Source organism: Chlorocebus sabaeus, chromosome 3, assembly GCF_047675955.1.
Source record: "Chlorocebus sabaeus isolate Y175 chromosome 3, mChlSab1.0.hap1, whole genome shotgun sequence".
Taxonomy (NCBI): domain Eukaryota; kingdom Metazoa; phylum Chordata; class Mammalia; order Primates; family Cercopithecidae; genus Chlorocebus; species Chlorocebus sabaeus.
This window is the reverse complement of record NC_132906.1, coordinates 83,521,469-83,544,125: the sequence shown is the minus strand read 5'-3', so window position 1 is coordinate 83,544,125 and position 22,657 is coordinate 83,521,469. Positions and strand designations below refer to the sequence as shown.

The 22,657-nt window shown below is 35.2% G+C and overlaps 1 protein-coding gene across 2 annotated transcripts in view; it reads right to left on the bottom strand.

Moving 5' to 3' along the window:
* Positions 1-22,657, bottom strand: part of ITGBL1 (integrin subunit beta like 1) — a 248,587-nt gene that overhangs the window by 97,774 nt on the left and 128,156 nt on the right. For both annotated transcript variants that reach the window (XM_073014478.1, XM_007960812.3), the window contains exon 7: positions 7,659-7,805. In XM_073014478.1, the coding sequence (XP_072870579.1) occupies positions 7,659-7,805 (147 nt within the window). The remainder of the gene's footprint in view (positions 1-7,658; positions 7,806-22,657) is intronic.

The following is a 22,657-nucleotide window of genomic DNA, read 5'->3' as shown; positions in this document are numbered from 1 at the left end:
CCATTACAGCAAGAAAGTAGCTACATGTAAACAAATGAGCATGGCAATGATCTAATAAGACTTTATTTACAAAATGAGAATGCAAGCCTAGCCCTAGTTTTCTGACCACTAGCTTAGCCCAGAGATACATGGTGATAAGATCAATAAATACTAGATGGATTAACTATGATAAGCAACATCATTTATGAAAATATGATGTACATGTTGTCTGTATGCTGTGAGTATAGAGTATCTGTACTCATTTTGCAACTACAGCACAATGACCAGCCCTATTAATTTTTGTGTATCCTAAGAGGGGCATCACAAGTTCTGATCAGCTATGTGACTCTACAGGCTACACAAAGGGATAACACTCTGCCTCACTGGTTTTCTATTAGAAAGAACATCTGCTGAGGCTGATTCTATGAAGATTATGGCTGATAACCAGAGCAAATTGTTTCCCATAAAAGTATCTGGTTTGCCTGTTTATATTGAATGAAATTAGGTAAATAACTTCTGAAGCTCTCCACTACAATCTGCACTGTAATTTTAGTGTTTTAATAGAAATAAATATATAATCATAGTAACAAAATTGTCCTAGCTGTCACACATGTATTTTAAGCTTGCTTAGAGAAATTGGAATTAAATTCAAGTCCAATTTTCTATTTTCATTTCAAATAGATTTTGACAATATTGGTTGCAGTCTTTATTAGGAAGTTATCTTAGCCAAAGAATTTCACTGGTTTTCAACTTACAGCATAAAAATAATGTAAAATGTAATGAAACTTGTCTATTTATTTGGATCAATTCCTATCTTTGATACAAACTGTTCTGTTGCCATAGATAAAGATTGTTTATTTAGAACAGGAAAAAAATACTCTCTCTTACTTGGTAGTAATACAGTTTTCAGGACTATTAGTTAGAAAAACCTCAGTTAATTAAAAAATATTATGTTTCTTATTTTCCACTGAATTATTTTCTACCATCTCTTAAAAATAAACAAAACTATTAAATTCAGCTTCTGGATTCTTCTTTTCTCTCCGTTCTGTTGAATATAAAATTAGCAAGATGAAAGGCAAGATCAAACACAAGAGGAGAAATAAGGAACATAAATACGCACTGCAAAGGGGAGTCCCTGAAAAATCAACTTGTATGAGATTATCTCTTCCATTTAACAAGGCTCTTTTCCATTCCCTTTAATAATTTCCTTTCACATATGCAGATTTATGTCGTTAGCTTAGCAAATGTTCCTTCATCATATGACTGAGAGATTTAATACTGGATTTAACTAGGACCTTCAAGTAGACAACTATTCTGAGCACCTGCACCTTTGGCTCCCTCTATGAGAATACACAATGTACCAACACAGAGAAATCCAAGTACACCATAAAGATAGATAAAGGATACCAGAAGCGCCCTATTTAATTCTCCCTCCATCCCAGTCTTCTCATATCAGTACTGTCCTTAATAACCTCTTAATAAATAACAATTACATTCCTGAGGTGCTCTGAAATGTAGGATGCATATACAGTTTAAGATATCATAATGAGTACAAAGAAAGCAAATGATAAGCTGGTTCTTTTATTTCTACATATAATATTACTATTGTGGGCTATTGCACAGTAATAGAGCATATACAAGCCGTAATAGTGGGCATTGTCAGTTCAAAGCATGCTCAAAGGTGCATGGAAGACTCCCTGGTGGTACACAGGCTTATTCTTATCATTTAATGTCCATAACATGACAAAGTCCAGGCCTTTCCTTCTGAAACAATTCACCAATTCATTTATATTTCTCCTTATTTGATGCACACTAAAAGCACAACCATTCCTCTTGGATAAGAAATAGTAAATAAGTTAATTTCATCGGGTCATTTATTTATCATCTTTGGCTACAGTTTATAAAAACTAGGTTTCAAATGGCATAATTCAGTGCATGACTACTCCAGGGTCCTCTAGTACTGGCAGAAATAATGAATCAATCTAGCAGAAAGCTCAGAATGGAGTAAATCTGAACCCCACTTGCTTTCTCAAAGTACTACTGGAAGAACACATTGGGGTTCCCTTGTCACCTAAACACTCAGCACATTTCCTGCAGCAGTTAACTCACGATAAGATGGTTAATTAGGCCACAAAGGATTTTAAAATATAATCGAATCACTATATATAGTATGCTGCTTAATTGAAAATGTTTGAAGGACTTCCCATTTTTTAAAACTTTCTCTTTGCTCCAAATAAATAACCTCTCTGTAAACATGAATAAGAAAGGTAATGATTCAATTGCCCAAAACTACAAAGAGTAAAAAATAGACAGGTTAAAAAAAAAAAAAAAAAAAAAAAAAAAAAAAAAAAAAAAAAAAGGAAAGAAAACATGTATCATGAAAACTTCTCTGAAAAATAAAACAGGAAATAAAAGATGGGCTTTGCCAATAAAAGGGAAAGATAAATTATGACTTCATTGAACAATATCCAGATGGTGAGAATTTGGCATGCTATTATTCTTTGAAAGTATGTTCTTAGGTAAGGGAATTGAAACAATTCTTAATTCATTAATTAAAGCATGCTAATTGATAAAAATGAGGACATGGTTTCTATTTTCTAGAAGTTACAATATTAAATAATTAGCCTCCATCTATCATTCTTCCTCCATTTCAAACCTTCCCTTATGGGGGTGTATGGTTATGTGTTTAAGGAACTAAAACATAAGCAATACCTCTTAGAACAAGTCTGATAAAACAAAACCAAAGGGCAAACCGGACAGATAAGAAAAGCACATGGGATTGCAGTATCAAACAAAAGGATGACTTAGACACAAGGACAAATGATGATCAAAGAAGGCAAATACTGAAAACACAAGCCTCTGAATAATAATGCCTGCAGATAAATCATTCGTTTTGATGATTATAGAAGTCAATGAAAGAAGTTTGATAAATGGCAAAAGTTTGTAACACCAACAGCAAACTACATTGAGAAGAGCTAGCAGATTATTTAAACTGTCACTACTAGTGGGTGAAGAAGACTTTTCTTATGCCCCTGGCAGGAGAGCATACCTGTATAATCTATTTTAGATTTTTTTCTTCAAAATTTTTTTACTGTTTTTCATTTAAAACCTATGTATTCGATATCCAAGAATTAATATTAAGAGATTTGTACATGAATCCTGCTGCAAGAATATAAATTATGGCATTTAGAACTTGAATAAGAGAACATATAGATATCTAATAAAAAGAGGATTGATTGAATTATTTTGTTACAACCATATAATGGAATATTATGCAGCCATTTCAATACTCTGCAGAATTACATGTGTAACAGGAAATATGTTTAATATATATTGTCCAATAAATTGGCATGTAACAAGAACCTGTAAGTTATCCAAAACAACAACCTTGGAGTCAGAGAACATGTATTAATTTTTTTTTAAACTTGCACCACTGGAATTATGTAAAATGGCAAACTGTTCAGATATCTAATTTCTTTTTCTGCAAAAAGAATAATAATTATACGTCTTCCTACCTCATTGTGTTTTTAGGAAATTTTAAAAAATGTATTATTCAATGTTCTTATTTTACCTGTTGACTAAGTGCACATAAATGCTGTTGATAGAACAGCATAAATACATCACTTATCAAATATATGCATGTTTTTTAGACCTATGTATTATATATCCAAGAATTAATACTAAGAGATGTGAACATGAATCCTGCTCCAAGAATATAAATTATGGCATTTATAAATATGTATATAATATAAAATATAAATTAAGTAAGTATGATTTTTGTTGTGTTTGCTTACTTTGGCTTAACCATATTTCCTACATTTTATATGGGGAATCAATTATCATTCAGGAGTTCTCCTGCACTAACACCTCCCTCCAAAATCTCACTTGTTTAAAACAACAGGAGTTTCTTTCTCACTCACATCATAGAACCTTGGTGGATCAATAGAGATTTCTGCTACCCATCCTCATTTAGAGACCTAGGCTAATGGGTCAGAGATGATCTCAAGCGCTGCAAATCCTCATGCCTGAGAGAGAATGGCAGATTTTTCACTGCCTCGTATAGCTTCTGCTCAGATGTGATGCAAATTAATTTTACTCACTTATTTTTTTTTAAGCCAAAGTCAAATTCATGCTCAGGAGAACGTCGATAATAATAATGATGTATTCTTAAATCAGGAAGAATGTAAAACTAATGTTTAGCCTATCATAAGCCATTATAGTTTTTGAGCAGAACACTAGAAGACTAGATAAAGTGTTTTCCCACCTTTACTCCCAGGAACTGAAATTAGGACGAGTGTCTTTATATCTATATTGGCTACATGAGATACATCTCATTACATGAAAATATATCTACAGTCAATATGGCATAGAAATCAAGGAATCACAGAATACAGAATGCAAGATATCATATAAGTTATTCTACCTTCAAGACATAATGATCACACTTAGTCACCACCAACAGAAACTAATAATTTAACTTAATTTCTGACATATTTTATATATACAAAATTTATATATAAAATATAATCTATATTATAGATATATGTAAATGCATTCACCTGATATTTATATATAAAATATATATAAATATATCTGATATAAATATGTAAAAATATATAATATATACAAAATTTATATATAAAATATATAATATATATTATAGATATATAATGTATATGTAAATGCCTTCACCTGGTCCCTGACGAACTTCAGTATATTCTACTAGGATTTTTTTTTCCCAGCTCGTGAGCTAATGAGGCCCTCAGGCTTGAGAAACTGATGGGTCTTATAATTGCTTTCCTAACTCATGTAACCACAGCTGCAGTTTTCATTCATAAATTGCAAAACAAACTCTTTGAAAGTTTTCATACTGGTCACTTGCCTCAAAACATCCAGTGCCAATGAGTTTGCAGATGTAGCACTATGAGAAAGAAAGGGTACCTGACCTTGACCAAAAGCACTCAACTGGCCATCATAACTTCTTTGTTTTCATTTTCAAAAATCTTACATAGTGTCATGATTTCCTGCGAAATCACTTTGCTCGTGTAAGGAAACTGATAAACTTATTTAGTTTTAAAGTACTTCCAGAGGCTGAAATGAATTATAAATAATTTTAAAAACCATAATTCTATACATTTATTCAATACCTTTTTAATAAAATAAAGTTTAAACATACTCTACTGCTTAAAAATGGTAGCTAAATAAGTCAGTGAATCTCGAGAAAGGCAGGAAATATGCATGTTTGAGGAAAAACCTAGTGGAGTTTATTAAGTCCCCAATAATTTTATTTTACTTGTTCTACATATTAAACAATTTAGAGACAAAAAAATTGGTAAAAGTATATACTTACAGTGATTTTCTCTGTGAGAGCTATTTTGTATGCTTTTATTTTTCCATTATATGGTTTCACATTTTTAACTTCAAAATATGAAAGCATTTGTTAAAACTATACATTTTGTTCATTTTTTTTGTTTTAAAATATAAGTACATATCCCTATTGGTTTCTGTTCTGTTTATTTCTACTAGCGACATAACCATTTGGAGTTTAAATAATTTTACCGAATGTGAACCCTTTAACTTAAATAATGTTTTAAGATACCAGACCTCCCTTTGCTGGGTTTACCACTTCAAGATAACAGCAAAAATCACTGTACCTAAAGTTCTCTAACTTAAATGTAACTGAAAAAGTATCCTCAAGACCAAAAATCTATTTTTGAGATAAAGTCATTTTCTTTCCCTCCCAAGGTTTTCAATTTGAAATGGAATTGTTCTGAGGATTATAATACATTTTTGAAAAGATACACAGATTTTTTTTAAAAGACACTGGTTAGCCTTCCTATGTTCATTTTTTTTTTTTACATGGCTGGGCCTAATAGATAAAGTTTTTTGTAAATGTAAAACAATAATGTAAAATTATTTTTTGCTGTAGATTACAAGTGTTGGTAAATCAGCAGTCTGAGGGATATGAATTTTAATCTTTGTTTCTTTAAAAGCATGATGGCTTATGCAGCACTATAATGACAATATTACAATGCAGATAGAACAATGGTTCCTGTCTGGGGTTACTAGTGAAATACAGGGCTAGTCAAAAATACTTCTGAAATTAAAAAAAAAAAATTATTATACCCATATCCTAGTCCTCTACTCTTCTACTTACAACCATGAGGGGAAAATGGATATGAGAAAATACTTATGCTGCAAACAATCTGAGAGACTTTATGGAGTTGTCTTTATAAAGAATACTGTAAAAAATCAAAAAGACAGACAATACCAAGAAATGGCAAAGATGTGGAGAAACTGGAAACTCCACACGCTGCTGGTGGAATGTAAAATGGTATCGCCATTTTGAAGACGGCCCTGTGGTACCTCAAAAGGTACAGCAGAGTCACTCTAAGACCCAGCAATTCCACTCACAGATACAGACCCCAAAGAAATTAAAAGACATGTCCACCCAAAAACTTGCACAGGAATGTTTGTAACAGCATTACTCATAATGGCCAAAAAGTAGAAACCCCATGTCCAAATGCCCATTAACTGAAGAAGGGTTAAATAACTGTGGTGTATCCATATGACAGGATATTATTCAGCCATAGAGGAATGAAGGACTGACATATGCGACAACTTTGATAAACTTTGCAAACACTTATGCTAAGTAGAGAAAGCCAGATGCAAGAAGATCACATATTTTATGATTCCATTTGTATGGAATATTCAGAATAGACAAGTTCATAGAGACAGAAAGTCGACTGGTGGTTTCTAGGGGTTCTGGGACAAGAGAATGGGGAGAGGCTGCTATAGGCTAACAGAGTATTTTATGATGATAAACATTTTTTTGTAATTGGACAGTGGTAATGGCTGCATAATTATGCTAATATATTAAAACACTGAGTGGTATGTGAATTTTATGGTATGTGAACTATATCCCTATTAAAAATACATTTTTAAAAAAAGAAAAAAAAGCAAGGTAAAATTAAATTTCTGATCTAATGTTCAAGTGAAGAAACTCTGTTTCCTCTTTCTTGAACAAAATTGGTAATAGTGTCAATTACGAGTTCTTCAAAAGTATACTTCATATTAACTTCGCTATTTTCATGTGAGAAGTGAAATTGCATTTCTTGTTTTGATAAATCAAGAGGAATAGAACCTGTGTTCTTCTAGATGAATTTGTCCTTCTCCAATTTGTACTGATGTGATACCAAGAACACACCTGAGGCTACATGCCTTCCTTCTAAAATGACAAAAGCTTATTCATAGCTATTTGTCTATACAATCAATTTTCAAAAGCCAACACTGTCCTCAAAATAATGTTACTGGGTTTCATAAATGTCAGTGGACAATTAGATGGTCTCATTCAGAAAGCTTTAAGCAAATGTCTAAACTGTTTCTTTTTTTGATGTCACATTGAACTGAATTGAACTGAAACTGAACATACCTTAAGGCTAAAGTAGACTGACAGTGAGTGAGAGTGTCTGTGTGCGAAAGACATATGTAGAGAGAAAGAGAAATATATTTCTCCGTGTACTTTCATTTATGGAAATTGGATTTATTATTAGTTCTAAAAAAACTAATAGCCCCTCATTCAGGGATCTCAGCTGTTTTTTAAATTAAGATGTGTGTGCAATGAATTCATTTGAATCGTGATGGAGAGGCCGTGGCAAGCCCCGAGAGACCTGACTTACCCCTCCCAGAGCAAGGCAGAGCAGAGCTTCCCTGGCACTTCCTGATGCTCTCCTCAGGCGACAGAGTGCAGGACTGTGGGTGCTCACACTTCTTCCCGTACCAGCCTGCTTTGCAGTCACATCGTCCACAATTACACTGTCCATGACCTTCACGGTGAGAGCGGCAAAAAAAAAAAAAAAAAAAAAAATGTACATAAAGATAATGAGGTCGGAATTAGTTTTCATTCTAACAGCAAATGTCACAAATGAGTCAGGATCTTGATGAATACAATATAACACATTAAGGCAAAGGCATATTTTTCTCAAATTCTTAAATAACTGATTTATGTGAATTGATCTTGAGGAGTAAAGGAAAGCAACCACTACAGATAAGATAAACAGTTTAGTAAGGCTATAAACTTCAAGCTGTCAAATTCCAGGAGCATGTGATTGTACTGTCTGCTGGGGCCTTCAAGGAGTATTTGGGCTGGGCACTGTGGCTCACATCTGTAATCCCAGGACTTTGGGAGGGCGAGGAGGGCAGATCATGAGGTCAGGAGTTCAAGACCAGCCTGATGAACATGGTGAAACCCTGGACTCTACTAAAAACTATGAAAATTAGCCAGGCGTGGTGGCATGCACCTGAAATCCCAGCTACTCAGGAGGCTGAGGCAAGGAGAATCGCTTGTACTCGGGAGGCTGACATTGCAGTAAGCTGAGATCACGCCACTGCACTCCAGCCCGGGTGACAGAGTGAGACTACATCTCAAAAAGAAAAAAAAGAAAAAAGAAAAGAAAAGAAAAGAAAAAAAGAAAAAATAAAGAAAAAACAGAAAGAAGTATTTGGTGGATTTGGCAATTAATTTGCATGGAGGGGAGTCACAGGGAAGGGCAAACAATATACTTTTGAAGCAGGATTTTTTTTTTTTTTTTTGCTCTTTAGACTTTTTTTTAATACATAAATGTTCCTTTCTCAGTAATTAATGCAATAAGTGAAATTAAATCAGTATGGATGTAAAAAAATTGACATTAACAGCCAAGTAGACATACTTAACATTTATAGAGCATGTTACAAACAATATCAGAGAGAGTACATATTCTTTTAAGACTTAGGTTTTTTTTTTTTTTTTAAGAGCAGTTTTAGGTACACAGCAAAATTGAGAGATATGCAGAGATGTTCCATATACCTCCTTCTCCCTCATGTGCATAGCCTTCTCCATTACCAACAATCCCCACCAGAGAAGTACGCTTGTTACAACTGATGAGCATACATTGAAACATCACCATTACCCAAAGTCAATAGTTTACATTAGGGCCCACTCTTAGTGTACACTGTATGAGTGTGAGTAAACAAATAGTGACATGAATTCACTATTGTAGTATCATACGGAGTAATTTCAGTGCCCTGAAAACCCTCTGTGATCTGCCTCGTCATCTGTCCCTCTCCCACACCTTTCCCCAATCTCTGGCAACCTGATCTTTTTACTGTCCTCCATAATTTTGCCTTTTCCTCAATGTTATATAGCTGGAGTTATACAGTATATGTAGTCCTTTCAGGTTTTTTTTCAGTTGGTAATATGCATCTAAAATTCCTCTATGGATAAATAAACTGTGGTACATCCAAAGAATGGAATATTATTCAGAATAGGATTTTTTTAAATAAACAATTTAATGTATTGCTATTTATTAAGGTCTCACAACCACACTCAAATTGGGGGTCACAAACTGACAAAAAGCATGAAATCTAGAATTCAGAAGAGATCGCTCTTTTTTCCCCCAGATTTATTGAGGTATAAATGACCAAAAAAATTGTAGATACTTAAAGTGTGTAATATGATATTTAGATATGCATATGCATTGTGAAATGATTACCACAACCAAGATAATAAACATATCCATCACCTCACACAGTTACCTTTGTGTGTGTGTCTATGTGCAGTGAGAATATCTAAGATCTACTCTCCTCATACATTGCAAGTAGACAGTATTACCAACTCTAGTAACCATGCTGTACATTAGATCTCCAGAATGTATTCATCTTATAACTTCGAAAGTTTGTATGCAAAGTCTTCCCATTTCTCCTACCCCTCAGCCCTGGGTAACCACCCTTCTACTCTAAGAGTTCGACATTTTTAGATTCCACACATACGTGAGATTGTGAATATGTCTACGTCTGGTTATTTTACTTAACAGAAAGTCCTCCAGGTTCATCCATGTTGTGGCAAATGAAAGGATTTCCTTCTTGAGGGACGAATACTATTCCACTGGGTATATGTGTGTGTGTGTATATATATATATATAGATATATAGATATACAGATATATGTAAATATATGCATATTATGCATATGCATATCAAATCATGTTACATATATATCTATAGATATCTCACGTTTTCTTTACCCACTCATCTTATAACAGACACTTGCGTTGTTTTCATATCTTGGTTATTAGGAATAATGCTCCAGTGACCATGGAGTGCAGACAGCTCTTCAAGACAATGATTTCACTTCCTTTGTACATATATCCAGAAATTCCTAGATCGTATAATTCTTTGATTTTTTAAGGAAACTTCATAATATCGTCCATAATGGCTGTATCAATTTACATCCTCACCAACAACATGGAAGTTTTCCTTTTCTCCACATCCCTGCCAACATTTATCTTTTGACTATTTGATAACAGCCACCCTAACAAGTGTGATGTCATGTATCATTGTGGTTTTGATTTGCATTTCCCTCATTAGTGATGTTAAGCACTTTTTCATATACCCACTGGCCATTTGCATATCTTCTTTGGAAATATGTCTATTCCAGTCATTTGCCCATTTTTTAAAATCTGGTTATTTGACTTTTTTGCTATTGAGTTGTATGAGTTAGATACAGTTTCAACGTTTGTCCTCTCCAAACCTCACGTGGAAATGTATTCCCCAATACTGGAGATAGGGTCTGGTGGGAGGTGTTTGGACTATGGGAGCAGATCCCTCATGAATGGCTAAATGTTGTCCTTTTGGTGATGAGGGAGTTCTTGCTCTGGTAATTAACATGAGATCTGGTTGTTTAAAAGAGCGTCCCACCTCCTCTCTTTTGTTAGCTCTGTCTTCATCTCTCTCGCCATGTGATGCACCAGCTCTGCCTCCACTTTCAGCCATGATTAGAAGCTTCCTGAGACCTCACCAGGAACAAAAGTTGGTGCCATGCTTCCTGTACAGGCTGCAGAAACGTGAGCCAAAATAGACCTGTTTTTGGTTTTTTGGTTTTGGTTACTATTTATTTTTTTGAGACAGAGTCTCACTCTATTGCCCAGGCTAGAGTGCAGTGGCATGACCTTGACTCACTGCAACCTCCATCTCCCAGGTTCAAGTGATTCTCATGTCTTACCCTTCCCAGTAGCTAGGACTATAGGTGTGTGTCAACATGCCTGGCTAGCTTTTGTACTTTTAGTAGAGACGGGGTTTTACCATGTTGGCCAAACTTGTCTACAACTCCTTTCCTCAACTGATTTGCCCACCTCGGCCTCCCAAAGTGCTGGGATTACATGCATGAGCCACCATGTGCCTGGCCCAAAATAAATTTATTTTCTTTATAAATTACCCAGCCTCAGGTATTTCTTTGTAGCAATGCAAAAATGGACTAGAACTCATATATTTTGAATATTAACCCCTTATTGGATATATGGTTTGCAAATATTTTCTCTCATTCCAGAAGTTGCCTTTTCATTTTTGTTGTTTCCTTTGCTGCTGTAGAAATCTTTTAGTTCAGTGCAGTCCCACTCATTTCTTTTTGCTTTTGTCATCTGTGTTCTGGTGTTACATCCAGAAAAATCATTGCCAAGACCAGCGGCATGGAGCTTTTCTCCTACGTTTCTTCGAGTAGTTTTAAAATTTCAGGTTTTACATATAAGTCGTTAATCCATTTTGAGTTGATTTTTATACACAGTATGAGATAAGACTAATTTCTTTCTTCTGCATGTGGACATCCAGTTGTCCCAATACCATTTATCAAATAAACTGTCTTTTCCCTATTCTGTGTTCTTGTCATCTTTGTCTAAAGTCAATTGGCTATAAATGTATGGGTTTATTTCTATGCTGTCTATTCTGTTCCATTAGTCTATGTATCCGTTCCTATGTTAGTACCATACTGTTTTAATTACTATAGTTTTGTAATATAATTTGAAATCAAGAGCTATAGTGCCTTCAGCTTTGTTCTTGCTGAAGATTGCTTTAGTCATTTGGGGTATATTGTGGTTCCATGTGAATTTTAAGTTTTTTTGTTATTACTATGAAAAATGCCACGAGAGTTTAAAAATTATTATATGTACATATTTATGGGGTAGAATTACATGTTTTGATACATATATAGGTTGTATTATGATCAAATTAGGGTATTTCACATGACCATCACCTTATGCATCTATCATTTGTGGTAAGGGCATTCAAAAGCTTCCCTAATTATTTTCTAATTATAATATGCCATGTCTTACTGTTAACTGTCCTCACCCTACTGTGTAATAGAAGTTGAACTTATTCCCACTATCTGATTGTAACTTGGACCACAGACCAACCTTTCCCCATCCTCCCATCCTCTTCCTGCCATCTCTGGTAACCAAATTTTAAACTCTCTGCTTCTATGATCCCAATGTTATTTTTAGATTCCAATTTTTTAGTTTTTGAAATAAGGTCTTTCTGTGTCTTATTTCACCTAACATGACGACCTCCAGTTGCATTCATATTGTTGCAAATGACAGGACTTCTTTTTTTTATGGTAGAATTATCCGTTCTGTATATATACCACACTTTTTTATCTATTCATCTGTTAATGGCCACTTGTGATTCCATATCTTGACTACTGTAAATAGCGCTGCAATAAATAAAGTAGTACAGATAAATCTTTGACATATTGATTTTGCTTCTTTTGGATATATATCTAGTAGTGAAATTATGGAATCATATGCATATTATAGTTCTATTTTTAATTTTTTGAGGAACCTCCATACAGTTTTCTATACTGTTTGTACTAATTTACATTTTCACCAACAGTCTGTCAGTGTTCTCTTCACTACCTCCTTGCCAACATCTGTTTTGTCTTTTTTTATTATAATTCTATAATAAAACCGATTCTAACTGGAGTGAAGAGTATCTGTGTTGTTGATTGCATTTCCCTGGCAATTAGTGATCTTGGTCATATCTTCATATACCTGTTGGACATCTGACTGTCTTCTTTTGAGAAATATTTATTAATGTATTTTGCCTATTTTTACTTGGGATGTTTTCTTGCTGTTAAGTTCCCAATGTATTCGTGATATGAATCCTTTGTCAGATACATAGTTTGCAACTATTTTCTCCCATTATGTAGGTCTATTTGTCATTCTTTTCGTTATTTCCTTTTTTGATCAAAAGCTTGTCAGTTTGATGTCATTCTATTTATTTTTGTTTTTGTTGCTTATGCTTTTGAGGGCTTATTTTAAAAATTCTTGCCCACAGTAAAGTACTATCCTATGTTTTCTTCTAGTAATTTTGTAGCTTTGGGTTTTACATTTAAGACTTTAATGCATTTTCAGTTGATTTTTGTATATCATGAGAAGTAGTGGTTTAGTCTCATTCTTCTGCATATGGATATCCAATTTCCCCAGCACATTTATCAAAAATATTATCTTTTCTCCAATATGTATTCTTAGCACTTTTGTTGAAAATCAGTTGGGTGTCAGTCATTGGACTTTTCACAGAAATTGTAATGAATCTGTAGATCACCTTAGGGAGTGTGAACATTTTGACAATATTTATTTTTCTGATCCATGAACATGAGATATCTTTCCATTTATTTGTATCTTCAATTTCTCTCATCAATGTTTCATATTTTTTGGTGCAATAATCTTTCACATCCTTGGTTAATTTTATTCCTAAGTATATTATTTTTGACCCAACCGCAGATGAGATTGTTTTCTTAATTTCTATGTTGGTTACTTCACTAAAGCAAAATGTTATCTTATGGAGTCTCCATACTTTATTTTCACACACTTTTAAGCAAATACTACATGTTTAGGCTAGAGATCCTTAGAGTAAAACCGGTAACCTACATGGAGTTTACAATCCTTGAAGATTAGCCTAGTGTATACAAAAGAGGTCAGAAAAGACATTAAATTTTTTGACACATGAATATACAGTTTGCAAAGAATTGTGAGAAACAGTGGTATGGTTTAGCAAAAATCGACCTACATTATCAATAAAATAATGGTTTCAAATCCTGGTTCTGCTTCCTACAAAGTGGGGCTGGTCAAATGACCACCTCCGAGTTTCAGTTTCCTCATTTTAAAAAGGAAGAAAATATATTATCAACCCACATTTATTGGGAAGTATATTAATAGTTTAAATGCTACATAAAAGGGAGCTACTATTACTTGTATTCATCAGATCCCACATATACGCAGGTAGAGGAAAGCAGAGTTTTAATGAGCATTCTGTAATTCCTAATAAACATGAAGCTACTCATCGCTGCAGATGCAGAACAAAGTAGATTTCTATAATTGCTGCAAAAATGCATGAAGAATTTTAAAAGTGGAATTACACTCTTTAAAAGTACATATAAATGTTAATGGATGAAAATGCAGACTGTCTTTAGCATCTGATATTAATGTATATCATCCAATATGAAAATTGGCCTCCAGTGAAGACTAGACCCTTTTACTAATATTCCTTGAGGTTTGTGGTTCCATCTTCTGAATTTGAAGAAACTGGACAATACACATATGTAGAAGCTTTTCACCATTTATTTAACTAATTTTTATTTTTTAAAAAAATCACAAAATCATAACTCAAAGTGGAATGAGACATTAGGGATCACTGAATTTAAATCTCTTATTTAACCCCAAATTCAGTTCAATTCAGATGTTCATTTGTTGATCATCTGTATGTAACAGAGTCTATTTGACAAATTGTTGCAATAATTATCTACTCTAGACCTCAGTTGGAAGGAAAATTGTTATTATTAATAAACATACATGACATACAAATATGATTATTTAGACCTTACATTATGGGAATTTTTGTAACAGTTTATGCTTAATAACAATTATATTTCATATGTTGTTGGGTTCTATGGCTTTTGCCATTCATTCACCTCAGTTTAAGAAGTTCCCATTGGGCATGGTGACTCAAGCCCATAATCCTAGCACTTTGGAAGGCCGAGGTGGGTGGATAACCTGAGGTCAGGAGTTCAATACCAGCCTGGCCAACATGGTGAAACCCCATCCCTACTAAAAATACAAAAATTAGCTGGGCGTGGTGGCACATGCCTGTAGTTCCAGCTACTTAGGAAGCTAGGCAGGAGAATTGCTTGAACCCAGGAGGCGGAGGTTGTAGTGAGCTGAAACTGTGCCACAGCACTCCAGCCTGGGTGACACAAGGAAACTCCATCTCAAAACAAAAACAAACAAACAAAAACAAAGAAGTTCCTATCTTTCTTTATTTTCAGCCCTCAAGTAAGGTTAGGGACAAACATTGCAAACAGATCTGCATTGGAAATGCATATATAAATAATGATTTTAACACATATATCTTTAACATTTAAAATGCAGTCAATTCTGTTGTTTCATAGGAGCCAATGGCTTTGGAATTCTTGAAGACAAGTGGTTTTATTTCAGAGACAGCTCTGTTGTGAGGAAACTGGGCAAAGTACAGAACATGCTGACATTTGTGAGAGACTTGCTGACACTGGAACAATAACATTGCTTGTTGACACTTTAACAATAACATTGAAAACCAGATTGAAGAGGGAGAAAAAGTTTCTCTACTCTTGAAAGTTTAATGGTTGTGAAGGTTAGAACAATACATCTAGCAGATGCAGACCCCAGGAAATCCCTAACTACCCAACAGAATGTCCCTGCCACTACACTCCACCTGAATTCACAGGCAGTGATTCCCCCACAGGAGGATTCCCTCAGTGGACAGGAGGGGGCAAAGGTACAGAGGAAGACCCATGACTGAAGGGAGAATGTTCTTAAGTTGCATAGTTGGAATCCATGTTCAAAAGCAACCATTATTCTCTATCTGAAGTCCATTCACATGTTGATATCATAAAAAAAATGAGGTCAGAATAAAACAAATCCTAAAGACAGAAGTAACTCAAAAGAGATTTTTAAAGTTAGAATCCCATCCAATAAGTAACAAAAGTCAGATTAGTTGCGGAAGCCTTAATACTTTTTTTTAAGTTCAGATACTCTAGACCTGCAGGAAGAAATCACTGTCAGTGTTTCACTTTTATTCTCTCCTATGCACGTTCTGTTTTCTTATCATTTTATTTTTCTTGGTCAGTTTTTAATTCTCTAAACCTTTTTCCCCTTACATAATTCTATTATTGCAGCCTTATTTTTATATCCCATTGCTATTTCTGATGCTCTTCTACAAATACGAGGGGAAAATAGAGCCTATAAGCTCTCACACCTCTTTTCCTGTGTACTTAATGCAGCATCATGAACATTCTCCAGGATCATGCTTCTAACTGCATGCTTCACCTCCAGGCACTGCCAACTATAGCAAAGCTTGGAAGAATATATTTATATCCTTACTTTGACATGTGTGTGATGACTCCTTAATAGCCTTCTCAATAACACACCTGCAGCCAATTGCCTGCACACTGGAATGAATTTAAGAGATTGTGTCATTGCTGTGATTGGCTGAAGGATAAAAGACCTTAGCCCTAAACAGGAAAGTATCAAAGTGGGAGAATATTCTTTAGTTCAAGATGGCCAATGTTCCTCCTCAAATCATCCACTGATATGTCTTCTATGCTTTACCACTAGGATTTGGTATCAATTGAACAAGTTCAAGCTGAGGAAAGAAGAGGTATTTAAATATGAGTGACATACGTAAGCCATCCATAAAGAATGAATCTCCTGAAAGTCAGTGAATGTATGGTAACCAGTTTAAGTGACAAAATAGTGGCATAGAAAGTGTTTGATGGTTTTATTGTTTGGGGAGAGAACTGGTTTTATAGTTTGGGGAAAGTAGAATTTTCTAAATAAGATATCTCACTGTATATTATAGAAGAAGCAAGCCTAAAAGTGCATGGATAAAGTTTCTATAATTCCAGCCTACTATAATAAAAAATAGTATTGACAATAGTATTGCCTAATTTAAATGTTTATTATAGATTAATTGACAAGTTAAAACATAAACATAACTTTTGCTTTTTCAGTAATAAAAATTATATCCTACATATTTCAAGTAGTCATGTGCTTTCAAAATATATTTTAGAATATTAGAGATATCACTTTAAGTGAAACTGTGTATGTCCTACAATATCCTTCATGATATTTAATTGGTAGAGTTTAAAAATCACTTAGAAATGTCAGGTATTGGTACCAGATTCTCAGGCAAGTATTGGGCTTTTCAGATAAGACAGAAAATTATAAAACAAAATTGCAACTTTTCTTGTGAAGTTACCAGTTTCTCAATTCCAATTTTAAAAGTTATGCCAAAGAAGGAATCATTTGGTAAAGTCAAGAAGATGAAAATGTTGGGTTTTGCTATATAGAAGAGTTTAAAAATAATGATATCTACTTAGCATGAAAACCCTTTAGACCGCCAGAACATTACATCAGGTTTTTGTTTTTTTGTTTTGTTTTTTTAATAGACAGATAGTGAAAAGGTCATAAAAGAAGAAATCAGGAGACTTGTGTCCTTCATCTAGATGTGCCGCTATCTCTTCTGGGCCTTATCTCAAATTGCTTTACCTTTCAAATGAAAGAACTAAAAGAAGATAAATTTGCCACACGGGTCTGAAATGCGATGCTTCCATGCTAGTTTGTCAAATTTATGTGTATGTTAAGCCTGCAGGTTTTAGTTTCATTACTTCTAACCAGTATTCCTTTAAACTGTGTAGGCAGAAGATCACGAAATAGAGATGACAGATTCAGAATGGTGCTGTTTGTCCCTGATATGGAACATCAGAAGAATTCAAATAAGAGAAATGCTACCTAAAGACCTCTCTGTTTGTATATACACATGCAAGCACACACACACACACACCCCAAAGGAAGAACAACACAGTGCTTGGTGTTGGTATAATGTACCTACCATAAAAATGACTGCAACCCAAAATACCCATATGAAAAGGAAGATGTGCAGCAAAAGCAGCCACCAAGTGGCCCGAAGACCATGCTGGGAAGGCAGGAGTTATTAAGGCTCTCAGGCCATTATAGGAAAACGTGTTAACCAAACCTTTTCTTGTTAATTTGTAACTATTGCGTTCTTTGGAGTTACGCTATCCAAACTTCAGAAACAGATGCAGGCGTTTCAGGACAAGTGCAGTTGCATCTATTCCAGACAAACACTTCTCTGTTTTAGAGGATATTTCTTTCTTTTTAAAGGATCAAAAAATGCCCATGAATTTGAATCTGATGTTAACAAGTCTGTTAACATGCTTCCAAAGTAACATGAAGACCATCAATAGGGAAAAGCCTTGGGGAATGACTTAATGCTTGCTATTTTTTAAAATTCAATATATTAATTTTTCCTTTCAAGAAAATGCAGTCTGAATATACTTAATCGTTTCCTTTAGTTTCTTTTCTTAACGCTTTGGCAATTCACAGGGACAAATTTCACCACATAATACAGTTCTATCAAAAAATTCCATTTTCCAAACTAATATAACCCTAAGCCAAAACTTTCCTTATATTTTCATAATTTTCTTAGGCAGGGGAAGCTGAACGATAAAGTTTAAGGTCACATTGCAGTGTATTTTTCCAGTTATGGGATTTGGGGAAATAGACCTGAGTGGTAAGCAGCCACTAGGAATAAAGCAGTTATATTAGAATCAGAAAGTAAATTGGGTGTAACAAAGAGGACAGTCGGGACACATCAGGATGCCCGTTCATGCCCTGATCATTTCAGTCACACTCAAATTGGGTCAACAGTATTATCTTTGAGGGGTGCGTGTATGTGTGTAGTAAAACAGTCATGTTGGTGTATGGGTGAATGAACATACAAAAACACAGGTATTTTGTGGATGATGAACAACAGATCGGATTAAAAGTAAATAAATAAAATGTATTTATTTGGTGGATGCAGGGACCATGTTTCAACATACTTTTGTCCCCTATATTCATGATGTGTTAGGCATAAAATATTTACATTTAAATGCATTACTGAATAGATAAATGGAAAGAATGGGAATGAATGAATGAAATGAGAATGTCAATTAAAAGAGCTAACTTAAACTAATCCTTCCACAGATTTCCTTGGACTTAACTAAGACCAATACTCTCAGGATGGCAAGAATAGGAGCTAAAAATAAAACTTCATTTCATCCCAGCCTTATTATATTCTAGTCTTGCATGAATGACTAGAGAATATTGATGTCATTGGGTTACTTCTGTCTCATAACACAAAGGTATTAACATACTCAATAATCAACTATATGGCACTCTTCTTACACTGCAACTTAGACTGGTAATTAGGAAAAATTTAAAGACTAATAATTCTCTAAGTGTAATACCATACAGCATATAGAATTCTACAGATTCTGTAAGAATGATAAAATACTCCAGAGACTGATGTCTGCTACAGATCATAATGATGTTCAGAGAAGCTTAGTTTCATTTTTTTTTTAAAAAAATCTGAGTACCCAGAGGACAGTTCTTCCTCAGAAAAATAAAGTAAAATTGGAAAATTGTATTTGCATCACCTGGAGATTAAGTTACATGAGTAGTCAGGCTATATGTGTTTCCAGATGACACTTTAATGGCAGTATGAACTTTATCAGGTTACTTAATTTCTCTGAATGTATTTTCTCCTCTGCTAAACTATAGACAGTAATGCCTCCCTGTCTGAGTTAGTGTGTAAATAAAGAACTCAGTAACGGTCCAATAGAGTAGGGTATCTGTAAATATGAGTTTTTTCTTCTTTCCTCAATTCCTCATTCTCAGTGTGGGAGCCAAGCTGTGGAAAGCTGGCCACATTCAATTCACTTCAACCAGTGGATCATAAAATCACAATAATAGATTGATGTCTTCTTGTCCAAACTACAGTCAATTGTGCCATCACCTCTTCCTACCCCTACCTGTCCACACCCACTGGGTGGAGTCTCATAGGGTATGGAAGAAAGGAAAATGTGAGAAAAAAGAAAACAGGGAAGAGGGATTGGAGGGGATAGGGTGAGGTGGAATATTAGATTCCAGGGCAGCCTCCTTAATGACACTTCACCTGCTCAGCCTAGAGTAAGCACTCCAAGACTAAATGACTCACTGCAGGAATTGCACACAAGCTTACACAAGGATTAAAGTGTCAATTCAGGAGTCATCACCCATCTGCACCCTATGACCCCACTCCCTCACAGTGAGATGCACTGGCTCATAGGGCCCTGAATTATCACTGTAATGCAGTTAGTTTGAATTTTTCAACCCAGTCCAAAATCAGGATCAACATTAGAATTATGGATTTCACAAGAAAGTGAATACTCATGGGAAAAAGGGGATCCAAATCAGCAAGTCACACACTTACAATTTTAACATATAGCCTTTTATATGCCTCCCTTATTTTAAAATTGTGTCAATTCACATTTATCTGAAAGGTAATCTCAAAATGACACTGTGGCCTGGCGCGGTGGCTCATGCCTATAATCCCAGCACTTTGAGAGGCTGAGGCGGGCTGATTATGAGGTCAGGAAATTGAGACCATCCTGGCTAACATGGTGAAACCCCATCTCTACTAAAAATACAAAAAAATAGCTGGGCGTGGTGGCGGGCGCCTGTAGTCCAAGCTACTCGGGAGGCTGAGGCAGGAGAATGGCGGGAACCCGGGAGGCGGAGCTTGCAGTGAGCTGAGATAGCGCCACTGCACTCCAGCCTGGGCGACAGAGTGAGACTCCGTCAAAAAAAAAAAAAAAAAAAATTACATTGTCAAATGGCATTTCCTGAATGCCAGCATAGTTTCAACTACCAACTCTATGCTTACAACTTGAAATTCTCTTGGTTTAGCCCTGACCCTGACTCACATATTCAACAGGCTAGGAAAAAAATATATAAACTTTGGCTTACCCTTTGTCCTCTATGCTGGAGATGTCTAGAAACAAACTTGACAGCTTCCTTCCATATTCCCCATTTCAGTAAATGGCACCAACATTTTCCTAGACACTCAGACTAGAAATCTGATAACGATAGCACTCTACTGCCTAAAACCATCATTAGCTCCTCATTGCCTTTAAAATAAAACCTGGGTCTGCAGGAAGGTAAAAAAAAAAAACCCAGTTCTTGTTTCTTAACCAACTTTACCTTTTACCACATGCTTCCTTACTTGGCATTCTGGTAATTTCAAACTGAGTCTGGTCCCATGCACAGATTCTATCCCTCTGTTCCTTCTGCTTGGAATGCCCCTCTCATCTTTCTTTACCTGCAAACCTATTTTTTTTTTTGGATGAAATCCACATGCATTATGATCCAATAACCTCCTGCAATGCACGAGCCCTACATCACCACCACTGTGAAGAGCCACATCACCCTAATTAAAATGTCCAAGAGCCCTCTTCCCCACAATTCTCGTCATCTCTTTGGAACATAGGCGCCACTCACTAGTCATGAGCTCTTTTATTACCACTGTGTTGACAGCAACGATAATGAAGAACATGAGCATGTATAATGAATAATAGAAAAAATGCCCTCAAGAGAGTAGTGTTCACAAAATGTTTAGGAAATCCTCTGGAGCACAAGACATTATCAGAAGAGGGAAACCCTTCCACAAAGGGAAGATTTAGCAGCAGGCTTTCCCCAATCAGTCTGGAGAAGGCTTTGAAGTTGCACACTCATAATTAAATGTGGCAGTTCTTTTATCTCCCTTTGCTGGCAAACTTTCAGGAGACCAGAGGAGTTTCTATTCATCTGCATGCACCAATCAGGCAGTCAAGCTTAACAAGATGTATATGTGTCTCTACCTTATGTATTATCAAATAGAATTGGACTGAAAATCCATAACTCCATTTTTGCTAAATGATACCTTTTCAGATAGATTTCTGACTGCTTTCTTTTTCTTTGTACTTTTAGATATCCCGGCCTTACGTATTTTATTTCTTTGCATTTAGACTGCAAGCTCCATGAAGTCAAAGATCATGGCTGTCTCCTGTCTGCTACTAGCTTCTACCACACCAGTAGCCCAGATGTCACTCGGTCCCTAACAGACAGTATCTGCCCCTTGTATTTACAGTCAAAGATTTTTGAAACTACTAATGGATATTTAATTATAGGCTACATTGCAGAATAACTTTAGTTTAAAGCCTGTCAAAGAGTTAATGCACGAAATAACCCTGGGCGTTGTATTATCCTGTTTTGTAATACATTAATACAGCTGTCCTGATGGCAACTATCTTGTTCATTGTCGACAGCTCTGAGAGTTTTGCAGTCTCAGAGTTGAACTGAGTAGCTATCTAGAGCCAATGGTTCTCCTGGGTGAGGAATCAGACTAACTTGAAAAGAGTGGGTGCCCTCTCATCTCTAGTCTTTGCCAACTTCGGGGATTCTCTGGAGGTTTTCCAAGTCATTAGTAGGAGCACTGCAAATATAAAATGCTTTGGAATGCACATTCAGATTCTTTTACAGGGTCTGTGAGAATCAGAAATCTTAAAAACAGGAAAATATGTATTTTTTTATTTTTATTCATTACTTTTTACATTTTTGTGGTTGAACTGAGTAGCTGAGTAGCTATCTACAGCTAATGATTCTCCTGGGTGAGGAATTAGACTAACTTGAAAAGAGTGGGTGCCCTCTCATCTCTAGTCTTTGCCAACTTTGGGGATTCTCTGGAGGTTTTCCAAGTCACTAGTAGGAGCACTGCAAATATAAAATGCTTTGGAACCCACATTCAGTTTCTTTTACAGGGTCTGTGAGAATCAGAAATCTTGAAAACAGGAAAATATGTATTTTTTAATTTTTATTCATTACTTTTTACATTTTTGTGGGTACACAGTGGATGCATGTGTTTATGGGGTACGTGGGGTGTTTTGATACGGACATGCAATGTAAAGTAAGCACACCATG